Source organism: Phascolarctos cinereus, unplaced genomic scaffold, assembly GCF_003287225.1.
Source record: "Phascolarctos cinereus isolate Bilbo 61053 unplaced genomic scaffold, phaCin_HiC Scaffold_5;HRSCAF=322, whole genome shotgun sequence".
NCBI lineage: Eukaryota > Metazoa > Chordata > Mammalia > Diprotodontia > Phascolarctidae > Phascolarctos > Phascolarctos cinereus.
In genome coordinates, this window is record NW_027555958.1 from 466,345,414 (window position 1) to 466,357,963 (window position 12,550).

The window sequence follows — 12,550 nt, forward strand, 5'->3', positions numbered from 1 at the left end:
TTCAGACATCCCCTTCTTTAGATAAGAGACTCTTGGACTCAGGGTTCAGGGTTCAATGGTTACAATGTTAAGAACAGGGGCACAGGTGGAAATCTGGAGCAGTACTTTCAGGGATGACTCTCCCTTTTGCTCTGATCCCTTATGGTGAAAATTCTCCCTTGTTAGAGGTTCTTTCCCTGGAGTCAGAAAGACCTGGGTTCGAGTCCTGTCCCTGTAGCTATGTGACCTTGTGGACACATCACTTAATTTCTCAATATCCTAGGCAGTTAGACTGTAAGACTGCGTCTCAGAGAAGGTGCCAACCTACACACTGGTAAAGGGATTTTCTTTACCTGGGAGTTCCTTTCTTATACCTCCCTTTAATCCATCCATCCATCCTTCCTTCCTTCCTCCCTCTCTTCCCTTCCTTCTTCCCTTCCTCCCTCCCTTCCCTCCTTCCCTTCCTCCCTCCTTCTCTTCTTCCTTCCTCCCTCCCTCCTTCCCTCCCTTTCTTCTTTCCTTCCTTCCTTCTTTCTCTCTTTCCCTCCCTTCCTCCCTTCCTTCCCTTCCCTCCTTCTTCCCTCCCTTCCTCCCTCCCTTTCTTCTTTCCTTCCTTTCTTCCTTCCTTCTCTCCTTCTCTCCCTCCCTCCCTTCTCTGTGTTGATCATCTCCAGTCTCTCCAGTCTAATCTTGCTTGTTTGCAGCTGTTTGCATGTTGTCTCCCTCCCTAGATTGTGAGCTCCTTGAGGGCAGGGCTTGTCTTTGCCTTTGTTTGTATTCCTGGTGTTTAGCGCAGTGCCTGGCACATAGTAGCACTTAATAAGTGTTTGACTGGCCTTCCACTGCAGTGCATTGTCTCTGACAAACCAGCAGCCCAAAGCACAGAGTAATGCAGAGAAGAAAACCCGGTGTGTAGGTGTTCACTACATAAAGGCCAGGATTTTTCCTATGGAATGGAAAAGTGCTTGCTTGGTATTTCCAGGGGGCCGGGAACAGCAGCAGCAGAGAAGCCTTCCGAGGTGCATGACTCAGGCTGAATTGCTACCGTGCTGGGCTGGGCTTGGGGATTTCCTACTTCCAAGAAGGCGTTTGCTCAAGATGGTCACAATTCCACACCTAATCCTGCACTATGTCTGCATGTTGACTGCCTTTGGGTCCTCTTGTTTTGGAAGGAGCGGGAACCACCATCCCTGGAGGCTGAGCCATCCCCGGCTCACTGCCCTGGAGGCCGGGCCGTCCCGGCTCACTGCCCTAGAGGCTGGGCCATCCCCGGCTCACTGCCCTAGAGGCTGGGCCGTCCCGGCTCACTGCCCTGGAGGCTGGGCCATCCCGGCTCACTGCCCTGGAGGCTGGGCCATCCCCAGCTCACTGTGCAGGCTCATGTGTGCGGAGTCTGGAGTAGCTGGTGCCTGACAGTCCAGGTTCACCCTCCTTGGCGAGCTAGGCTTTTCATCTTTTACGAGAACGTAATAGAACTGTCTGAGCTCCGCCACTTAAGATGCTAGCTGATCACTCTCCTCCCGGGAAAGAAGACAGCGTATCTCTTGTTAGGAAGCTTTTAATAGGTTTTCCAAGTGCTTAGTTTCTAGATGGCTGCCAGTTTAAACGCCATTAATAACTTGTTCAACCCATCCCCACTTCAGTTCTGTTAGCGGCGACTTTCTAAGAGTGGAGATCAGTCAGTGCCCCTTCCCCAGCTCTGCGTCTGTCATCCTGTGACCCTTTGCCTAGGTGATCTCTAGGGCAGCTGGGTGGCACCATAGTGCATGGAGCACCTGGGGGGGGAGAGTCAGGATGACTCATCTTCCTGAGTTCAAAACTAGCCTCAGACACTCACTACCTGAGTGAGTCACCTGACCTGCCTCAGTTTCCTCATCCGTCAGATGAGCTAGAGAAGGCAATGACAAACCACTCCAGCATTTTTGCCAGGAAAGCCCGAAATGGGTTCACGAAGAGTCCGACACCAACAGGATCCCTTTCAGCCCTAAATCTATGTTCCGATGAATTGCTGTTTGACGCTGGGAGGTAAATGTTTTCCTCTGCTAATGCAGACTCCCCCATTTAGACCCTTTATGAATTTGAAACGTTTCTAAGACTGTAAGTCGACAAAGGAGTGGTGCGTGGCATTGTTGGCATTTCTTTTACCTCATTTAATCCTCTGGTCCAGGCTGCCCCTTCCCAGGAGATTGGATACCAAATACCTTGAAATGCTGTAACAACTCACTTTAATTTTTTTCTTTTTATTGCATCGACAAGGACAAGCTGTTGAATGGGAAAGATGCGAGGAGGGCGTGGGCTCAGAAGAGAAGACTGGAAAGTGGGGTGAGAGCAGTATTAGAAGACTTAATGGATCTCCCTCTCCCCCCGCCCCTCTTTCTCTTCTGATAGAAGTGGGCATTCTGGCCAAGCAGTACATGCAGCAAGGTCTCTTGGTTCCCGATCATGTGATAACACGGCTAATGATAATGGAACTGGAGTCTAGACGGGTCCAGCCATGGCTGCTCGATGGTGAGTGGGGCATGTGGCAGACTGGTGGATGGTCTTCTTTGTATCTCCATGTAAAGTCTCACGGATGTGAAAATGCTGCCTCAGAATGTTTTAATGATTAAAGAGGGAGAAAAGCGGAATAATCCCAGGATGACCCGAGTCCCCATCTGGGGCCAGAAAAGGCATCGGCAGTTCAGCTGTATCCATGGCTACCGCCTCAAGAATCTTTCAGCATCCAAGGCCCTTGCCATGTGGTCAGTAGAGGCCTTGCAGAGCCAAAGCAGCCCCTTCTTGTCCCTTTGAATGTTCCCCTCTGAGACCAGTTCATCCTTTCTCTGTCTTATTTGTCCATAGTGATTTGCATGTTGGTTTCCCTATGGGAGTGTAAACCCCTGGAGGGCATGTGCTGGGTTTTCTGCCTTTGTTTGCATTCCCAGCGCAGGGCATAGTGCGTGGCACATAGTAGGTGCTTAATGAACGTTTCCTAATGCCAGATATTTCCTCTCTACATGGCCCATACCTACTATGATTGGAGCCACTATGATTGGAGCCACAAGTCTTTGGTGGACAGAAACACCTGGGAATGAGATATCCCATGAAAGGAGGGTTAACTTTTTCCTTGGCTACTTGCATGGAGTAGGCAAAGCCCTTGTCCCCGAGTGGATGCTCAAATAAAATACCAAAGCATGCTCACCTGAGGTTGCTTCTGCTTGCTAAATTTATATGGCAGCTTTATTTCAAATGGTTTTTAAGGGTCACGCAGAGGGCATAGTGGAAAGAGTGATAGATCTGGAGTTAGGAATCAATCAGCAAGCACTTAATAGGCACCTATTGTATGCCAAGCACTATGCTAGTCACTAAGGCTACAAGGACAAAAATGAATGGCTCCTACCCTCAAGGAGCTTACAGTCTGATGTTAGTGACAGCCTGTATGTATATCGGTCTATATAAAACATGGAAAAAAACAAAACAAAACCAGAGTTACCTTTGCGGGGAAGGCCCTGGCAGCAGGGGAGACCAAGTGGAGCCTTTTGAAGAAGAAGGCGCTGCTTGGGCATGGTCACGAGGGAATCCAGAGGTTCTGTGAGATTGAAGTGAGAAGGGGATGGCATTCCTGGCATGGGAGTCTGCCAGTACAAAGGCATAGCAGTGGGAGATGGGATATGTGACAGCAAGAAGGCAGGTGTGGCTGTGCCATAGAGTTTGGAGGGAGATGGTGTGTAAGAAGGTTGACGGAGACTCGTTGTGTTATGGAACAAGCAACTGGTGGCTCAGTGGATACGGCATGGAGCCTGGAATCAGGAAGGCCTAAGTTCAAATGTGAACGCTTACTAGCTGTGTGACCTTGGACAAGTCACTTATCCCCTGCCTCCATTTTTGCTATAAAATGGAGGTGATAATAGCACCTACCTCTCAGAGATGTTATGAGAATCAAATGAAATAATATTGTGATGGGCTTAGTACAGTCTGTGCTACGTAAATGTTTATTCCTTTCCCATGCCTCCAGATGACCGCTTAGTACCCCAATGCAGCTCTTAGGACTGAATTGCCTGTATATCCCACATACATCCCTACACAGATGAAATCCTAAGTTCTGACCAAATAAATGAATGCCTCACCTTGAATTAACCAAGTTTGGAAAATCATGGTTTTATTTTTCTCTTAAGGGGAGAGTGTGCGCCTAATTAATATTTTACACAAGAGAGCTTTACTTGTCAAAGATTCCCTGTAGGAGTCTTTTCAGTAGAACACTACCCTGATAGAAGACCATAGTACATCAGGCTCACCATGTTCTATAGACACATCAGGTGAAGAACGTGAGGGAGGCAAATCCGTTGCCCTTATTCTTCCCATTGAAAATCATCTATTCGTGATCTCTTTTATCTGCACCTTAATTTGGTCAAATTCCAGTTTTGCAGAATACAAAAACAAAAAACAAAAAAACCAGAAACACAGCTCCTGCCTTCAGGGAGCTCACCATTCTAATGGTAGAGACAAGATGCCAAAAAGTGGATGTTGGTGGATGGATGGATGGATGGCCGGCCGGATGGATAGATGGACGGATGGATGGACGGATGGACGGATGGATGGAATGCTTTAGAGCTGGTTGGTGGCCCTAGAGATCAGCTTGTTCAACCCTGTCATCTGACAGATGAGGAAGTTTTCCAGCAAAGGAATGTGATTTGGCTACAGTCACCCAGCTGGTAAATAACAGAGCCAGGATTTGAACCTGGATCTTCTGATTTCCACTTCAGGAGATGTTTCTTATACCACAACTGTTTCTCAGTGTGTTTGGTTTTGCCTTTGAGGCTTATTTCCCCAGTTGTGGCTTTTTAAAAAATTTTTTTATTTTTAGGCAATTGGGGTTAAGTGACTTGCCCAGGGTCACACAGATAGTAAATGTGAAGTGTTTGGTCTGAGGCCGGATTTGAGCTCAGGTCCCTCCTGACTTCAGGGCTGGTGCTCTAGCCACTGCGCCACCTCGCTGCCCCAGTTGTGGCTTTTTTAGAGGGCTCAGTGAATCTCTCTGGCCCTGACAAGTCCAAGGTGGGGGCGGTGTCTGTGTTCTTTGTCTGTTCTCCTCGTGCAGGTGACAGACATGCCGTATGCGCGTGCTTATGTATGCAGACTGTGTATCTGAACACGCGCTATACGTGTGTTTATGTGTGGCTGCCTGTGCACGTGTACATGTGTGTGCATGTATGTGATAAACACACTTGTGGATTGTGTGTGTGTTATGTGTGTGAAAGGTGGCTGAACAAGGAAGATAAGAAAAGAATCCAAACTGATGGAGAACTAGAAGTTTCCATGGTCCAGACGGCTTTGAAGCCAGGCATCTAGCAAATGGTGGGTAGGAGGGGAAGAGATGAGAGCCAAGAAAGCACCAGGCTAGTCTGGGGGGGGTGGGGGTGGGGACGCCTCATTGAGGCTTGTGTGGGCTGGGCCTTGAGCCGGAAAACAAGCTGCCTTCACGTGGGCCGTCCATCGGATTTCATGGCCAACCCCCATCACAGTCGATGAGATCACTTTGCATAGTTTAAATCAGAGATGTCACATTCCCAACCAGTGCCAGGTTAAGATAGAAACAAAATAAATAAAAAGACAAGACAGCAATAATGTTAATTTGTGGTTTTCTACATGATTATGTGAGGCAGGGATCCATTTCTGTTGGTTTAAAACTATTAAAGCTGCATTAAGGCTTTTAGGATGCCCAGTGCATGTGTGTGTGCATATACGCAATTCATGTATTTATGTTCATATGAACGCACACATATGCACATGCGTGCATATCTCTGTCAGTATGTGCACAAAGACACAGGTGTGGCATATTGGTGCCATTTGGCTTTTACATCACTCACATTTCCCAATGGAAATGGATTGAGAGCTGCCGCTTTAAGCCGGGAAGACCTGGGTTCAAGTCTAGCTTCTCTGATATATACTGGAAGTATGACCCTCAGTGAGTCACTGAAGCCCTTAGCTTTCTGAGTAGTTCTCTTAAGACTATAAGTTGCAAAGAAGATACAGCTTGTATCTGTAGAAGGAATTTCCACCTCAGGGAATTCTGTTAAATCTTTAATAAATCTAGTCGCTATCCTACATCTCCTGTGTATCTATCTCTCTCCTCTCCTTTTTCCAGAGACATGACTTATAACAAAGAATGACAAAGGCAAAAAATAATCCAGCAAAACTAATGAATATTTGGAAAGTCTGATGATATATGTAGTATTCCAGACCCATTAGCTCCCACTTCTATCAGAGCATCCTTTCTAGAGACTGGGCTACCATGTATGCCAAACTTGTCTTGGCTTTTGGTTTATTTGGTGTGACAGGATGTAAAGAGCCTTGGGTTTGGAGACAGAAGCCCTGGGTTCAAATCCTGACTCTACCACTGTCTACGTAGAGCAGTTCCTGGCACAAAGGGAATGCTTAAGCAATGCACATAGGAAGTGCTTAAGCCATGCACTCCCAGTCCCTGGCACATAGTAGGCACTTCAGAAATGTTTGTGGATTGATGGATGGCAGGAGTTTATTTATACTTGTTGATTTTCTATAGCAGGGAGATAAGCTGTTAGCTTCATGTGGGGCTCATAATTAGACAGGTTTAATTAGGAAATCTGGATGAAATCCTTTGACTCCTTAAAAGAGGGAATTGCTAATCAACGAGCAAACATATTAAACAGCCAGTATGTTCCAGGCACTTTACTAAGGGCTTGGGAGACAGAAATAATTAGGAAGCAGCCCCTGCCCACAGGGCGCTTACATTCTACAAGGGGAGTCATCAGGTGAAGCTGCAAATGTGTACAAAGTAGCCCCACAGTAATTGTGAGGGAAGGGTGTTTTGGAGGGGAAACCGCTGCCCTGGCACCAGGGAGTTGGGGGAAGCAGGGAGGGTTTTATGCCAGCAATGTGTATTGATTTGAGCTTTGAAGGAAATCAGGGCTTCTGAGAGAGAGAAGGGAGAAAGGAGGGCATTCCAGGCATGAGGGCTTTTTCCCGAAAGGACTACTTTTGATTAGACTCTTAAAACACCATTATTAAACAACCTGCAATTTTCATTTGAAAGATGCTGGAAGAAAATAGACTGTGTTAAATTTTTGCATCTTGAGCAGTGGAAGATGATGTGAACGTGGGGGAAGTGGAGGGTTCCAGAGAGAAAAGGACCGAACTTGGAATCAAAATATTATAATAACAGTAATAAAATAGTAACATGGATTATATATATTTATATATTATTTATAAAATATAATAATATAGAATAACAACAATAGTGCACATTTAAGGTTTGCAAAGCACTTTATTTTTGTTTTTTTGCTTTTTGGTGGGGCAATCCAGGTTAAGTGACTTGCCCAGGGTCACACAGCTAGTAAGTGTCAGTTGTCTGAAGCTGGATTTGAGCTCAGGTCCTCCTGACTCCGAGGCTGGAGCTCTGTCCACTATGCCACCTAGCTGCCCTACGAAGCACTTTGCTGTTGCCTGCAACTAAGCGATGTACCTCATGGAGGAGTGTGAAATGAAGAAAGGTGGGCCAGGTGGGTCAGTGAAAGACTGAGCCATTTATTATTCTGAGGGTCCAGTTTAAATAGTGAAAGCTAACAGTCACCCCTGAGGCATTCCCAGGAGTCTTACCCAGCCCTTATGCAAGTCCTTAATTATTCACACCTGGTTGCTATCAAGGTTGGAGGGTCAGAGCATTATAACACCTCCTAGGTGAGCCAAATATTCTGAATAAGTGAGCCCTTAAGGGTAGAAAAAGGAAAGAGTCAAGCTGTCACCTAAGTCCCTTATCCCATATTAGACTCTTCAGCTCTGGCCCTCCACAATCCTCACAATGACCCTGTGAGGTAGGTGCTATTATCTTGCCCGTTTTGCAGTTGAGGAAATTGAGGCAGACAGAGGTTAAGTGACTTGCCCCCCCCCACCCCCTGTAACAACAGTAAGTGTCCAAATCATAGTTTGAAATACGAGTCTTCCAGAGTCTCCCTCCAGTCCTCGATCCGTAGGCAGCTCGGCGGTCTTGTGGGATGAGATGATGGATTTAGGGCCGGAAGGGCCTTCAGAGGTCATCTAGCCCATCTTTTTTTTACAGAGAAGCAAACTGAGGCCAGAGAAGGTAGGTCACCGGCTCGAGGTCACGGTGTCAGAAGACTTAGAATCTTGCCCCGGCCCTGCTGGTGAATGCTGGCGAGATCTGGGGGATGTTCACAGACCTCTAGACCTTGGTTTCCTCCTCTGTAAGATGAGGGGTCGAGCAGCCGTCCTCTGGGTCCTTTGCTGCTCTCAATCTGTGATCCAGGTCTAGATGTCAGACCCCGTGGGGCCTTCCTGCCTGCCCTGGAGCTGAACCGTTTTTACGCCATCTCGCTCAGTTAGACTGGGAGCCCCGTGGGAGGAGGAGACGTCTGCTTTTTCATGCGTGTCTTCGGGCTTAGCACGGAGCTTTGCCCATAGTAGGTGCTTATTCTGACTAAGTGCTCTTTCAGTCTGCTGTCAGTCATTGACCGTAAGTCTTTTAAGCAAGGTGTGGAAGAGGAGCTAGTGGCATTCAGTTCAGTTCGGAATCAAGTGAACAAGTGATGTGAAGCACCTACTATGTGTCAGGTGCTATGCTAAGCACCAGGGATGTAAAGGAAGGCAAACACCAGTTTCTGCTCTCTTCTCTGAGGAGCCGCGGGGAGACGGCGTGCAAACGATTATGTACAATCATTTATAAATGGGCACCTAGGTGGCACGGTGTACGGACTGCTGGGCCTGGAGTCAGAAAGGCCTGAGTTCAAATCTGGCCTCAGGTACTAACTAGCTGTGCGACCCTGGGCAAGTCACTTAACCCTTTTGCCTCAGTTTCCTCATCTGTAAAATGAGCCAGAGAAGGAAACGCCAAGTCATGCTGTTATGTTTGGAGTGAAGACAGTAGCATTGAAGACTTCTTGCAGAAGGTGGGTTCTGAGCTGAGAGATGAAAGAAGTCAAGAGGAGGAAATGAGGAGGGAAGGAGACCATTCCACATACAGAGACATCGAGACCAGTGCTTGAGGAAGAACACCTCGGGAGCTGAGTGGAAGATGGATTGGAGTGAGCAGAGACTGGAGGCAGGGAGGCCAAGGAGAAGGCTGCTGCAGTAATGGAGGAATGAGGTGATGAGGGCCTGTACCATGGTGGAGGCAGCGTCAGAGGACGTAGAGGAAGGGGGTCGGGAAGGTGGAGCCGATAAGACTTGGTAGCAGAGAAAGAGAAGAGCCAAGGATGGCACCTAGGGTGTCTGGGGGCCGGGAGGGTGGCAGGGCTCAAGCGTGTTAGTGTGCTTAGCGCTTGTCGATTTTCTTGGTAAAAGTAGGAGGAGACTTACTGGTTTTTAGTTTAGTGTCTCTTAGCATTGTTAGAAATTAGCACAGGACAGAAGAGCTGAGATCAATTCCAGATGTTTTGTCATGCCTTTGTCTTTCTGTGACTTTGGGCAGGTCTGCACCTCAGTTTCCTCATCAGTAAAATGGGAATGATAGATATTTGTAGAAATATTCATATGGGGGAAAGGACAGTGGATTTTGAGTCAAAAGCCTTTGGTTCAAATTCTGTCTTTGTCCCATATGACCTGTATGACCTCGAACAAATCATTTATTCTCCCTCAGCTTCAGGTCTGTGGTGGGACCAGATGGTCTCTGAATTCTCTTCTAGCTTTAAATTGGCGATAGTATAACTATATAGCCTTTAATGTTCTAGCTCTAAATCAGTCTGTCTATCTAAATCTGTCTGTCTGTCTGCCTATCTGTCATCTCTATCATCTGTTATCTCTATCATCTCTTTATATATCTACCTCTACCTATCATCTCTATTATATCTGTCGTCTGTTTTTCTATCCATCTCTCTCATCTATCAGTCTCTGTCTGTTCATCTATCTCATCTCTTTGTCTATTCATCTATCATGTCTCTCTCATCTTTCTTCCTCTCCCCCCATCTCTATGCCTATCTTTCTCACACACACACACACACACACACACACACACACACAACACACACACCCCACTCTGTACCACCTGCTCCACTAGGTGGTTGAAATCAAATAAGATAACGTATGTAAATGGGGGTACTTTGCATACTTGAAAGCCCTCTACAGAAGCGACCTACCACTGGGCTTCTTCCTTGCTCCCTTCAGGGTGTGACTGGATTGTTTCTAACCCAATCCAGACCCAACCCCCAAGTCCCTAAGACCTTTCCTCTCTGCCCTTGTCCAGACTGTAGGATTGGAGATAAGAACCCAGGTGTTTCTGACTCCAGGCCCAGCTCTCTGTCCACACGCTGGGCAATAGCTTTCTGTCTGCTTTCTGAGGGGAAGAAACCATTTATCTTGGATTAGTAACAGAAAGTGCATTCCTTCTTTATTTTTTCTCTCTGTAAGTGGCCTAGAGAAGGGGAAGGAGGAAGAACGGTCCTACAAATATGACATGTTCTGACCCATACCCAGAAGCAGGCCAGCTTTATAGCTCCTCATGGGCTCTGCCCAATGGAAGGAAGATCCTTGATCCAGTGACCAGAGAATGGCAAGGGAAACGACACTTTTTGTGAAATTGATGAACAATAAGTTAAACAGTGAAGTAAATTTAACAAAAACAAAACAACGCCCCCCCCCAAACAACATAGGAACATTAGATGAAAGATGTAGAGCAGGAATGGCCTTAGACATGACATGGTCCATCCCCATCGGCTTTTCCAGGTGAGATCAGGTAACTTGCCTAAGGTCACCCAGGCGTTGTCAGAGGCAGGATTCGAACCCAGGTCTTTCTTGCCTTATGACTTCGTGCATTTTCCCCCTCCCCACCTACATTGAATGTACACTTCTTCTCTGAAACTCGCCCCTCCCCTATCCATGTTGCTCCCAGTTCTGCCCTCTGGGGACTTGGAGATCAAGCAGAAGTCTCCTGCACCACATCCATGATCACCTTTGTGCTTCTCGGGCAGCTGTCTCAACCTTTGCCTGGCCTTCTCTCTTCTGGGCAGGATGGACGTCCTTACCAGCAGCACCAGGCAGCTGCCAGCTCCTCGTGATAGCTCAAGCAGCTTCATTGACTAGACATCCACTGAGGTAGAAATGGCCGTCCTTTGGTTGTTTTGTGAGCTCACTGGGCTTACAAGGCAGTGACTGTTTTTAAAATCAACATGGTTGTTTGCTTTTTAAAGTCCTGAATTAAACCTTTGTCTTAAGGGGCAGCTAGGGGGCACAGTGGATAGGCTAGAACGCTGGGCCTGGAATCAGGAAGACTCATCTTCCTGAGTTCAAGTCTGGACTCAGACATGTATTAGCTGTGTCACCCTGGGCAAGTCACTTCATCCTGTTTGCCTCAGTTTCTCCATCTGTAAATTGAGTCAGAGAAGGAAGTGGCAAACCTCTCCAGTACCTTGGCCAAGAAGAGCCCAAAGGGGGTCGTGAAGAGTCAGACATGACTGAACAGCGCCAACCTCCCTGTTCTGTACCCTTCCCAGAAGGAGCAGTTCACTGATGAAAAGGGCAGCCAAGGGGAGAGTGGGGCACACCCTGTTGGATGATTTCCAGGTAAGTCCCCAGTCACACGCCCACTGTGGAGATGACTCGTCTCAGTGAAGGCACTTACTGATTGGTGAATCTGTTAAAGTAAGAATGGGCCCCAAACTGGAGTCAGCAGTCTAGGGCTGTGGGTAGTTTTAAGCTCATTGATGAGTAAGCTTTATGACTTTGGGCAGTCAGTCAACTAACAAGCATCAGTTAAGAACCTGATGGGAACCAAGCACTTGATGGACATTGGAGATACAGGTATTAAAAATGGACAAAACCTTCCCTTGAGAAACTGAAGTTCTATTGGATGGTGACTCAGTTTCCTTTTCTGTAAAACAAGGGTCTTGAACTGGATACTCTTCAAGGTCCCTTCCAGACTTTCTTTGATTGCTTGAGAGATTTCAGCAGCCCCAATCCCAGATGTAGATCTGTACTGCCAGACGTGGGAAACCTGGGTTCGAATCCTGTCTCAGACATTTACTTGCTGTGTGACCTGGGTAACTCACTTAACATTTGTAAGCCTCAGTTTCTTCATCTATAAATAATAACATTTATTTCACAGGGTTGTTTTGAGGATCAAATGAGATCGGAAAGGACTCCGCAAACAAAAAATGTTAGGAAGCCAGTAAGCATTTGGTAAGCACCTACTATGTACAAAGTGCTGTGGATATAAGGCAAAAACAGATCTTGCTTGGAACATGCTCCCAGTCTGATGGAGGAGACAACGCTTCTGTTCACTGGATATATCCCCTGGTTTTCAGATCATAGAACTGCTAAATGAGAGGTCATTTACATTATGATTTCTTTTTTTTTTTTTGCATTTTAAACAATGATCTGAGAACTGCATTAATGACAGATTGAGAATCGAGGACCTTGTTCACAAAACACATTAATGGTCCGCTGTCTGTCCTGAAGACTGAATAGACCTTTGGAGCTTTGAGCTGACATTTTCCATCTGGAGCAAACTATTCAAAAAGTCATCCCCACTGAGGAGAATCCAGGCGGCCACACGTGGGCTTAGCGTGAAGGATAGCCAGGGACGCTGGCGGTCTTCCTTGCCCGC

General features: G+C 46.9%; 1 protein-coding gene across 6 annotated transcripts in view; it reads left to right on the forward strand.

The window, feature by feature from the left end:
• The window catches only part of AK4 (adenylate kinase 4), a 90,565-nt gene that overhangs the window by 46,351 nt on the left and 31,664 nt on the right, over window positions 1–12,550 (forward strand). For 5 of the 6 annotated variants that reach the window (XM_020993111.1, XM_020993112.2, XM_078156690.1 and 2 more), the window contains one exon: window positions 2,368–2,487. The exons of the other annotated variant lie outside the window; for it this stretch is intronic. In XM_020993111.1, the coding sequence (XP_020848770.1) occupies window positions 2,368–2,487 (120 nt within the window). The remainder of the gene's footprint in view (window positions 1–2,367; window positions 2,488–12,550) is intronic. 6 annotated transcript variants of the gene reach the window in all.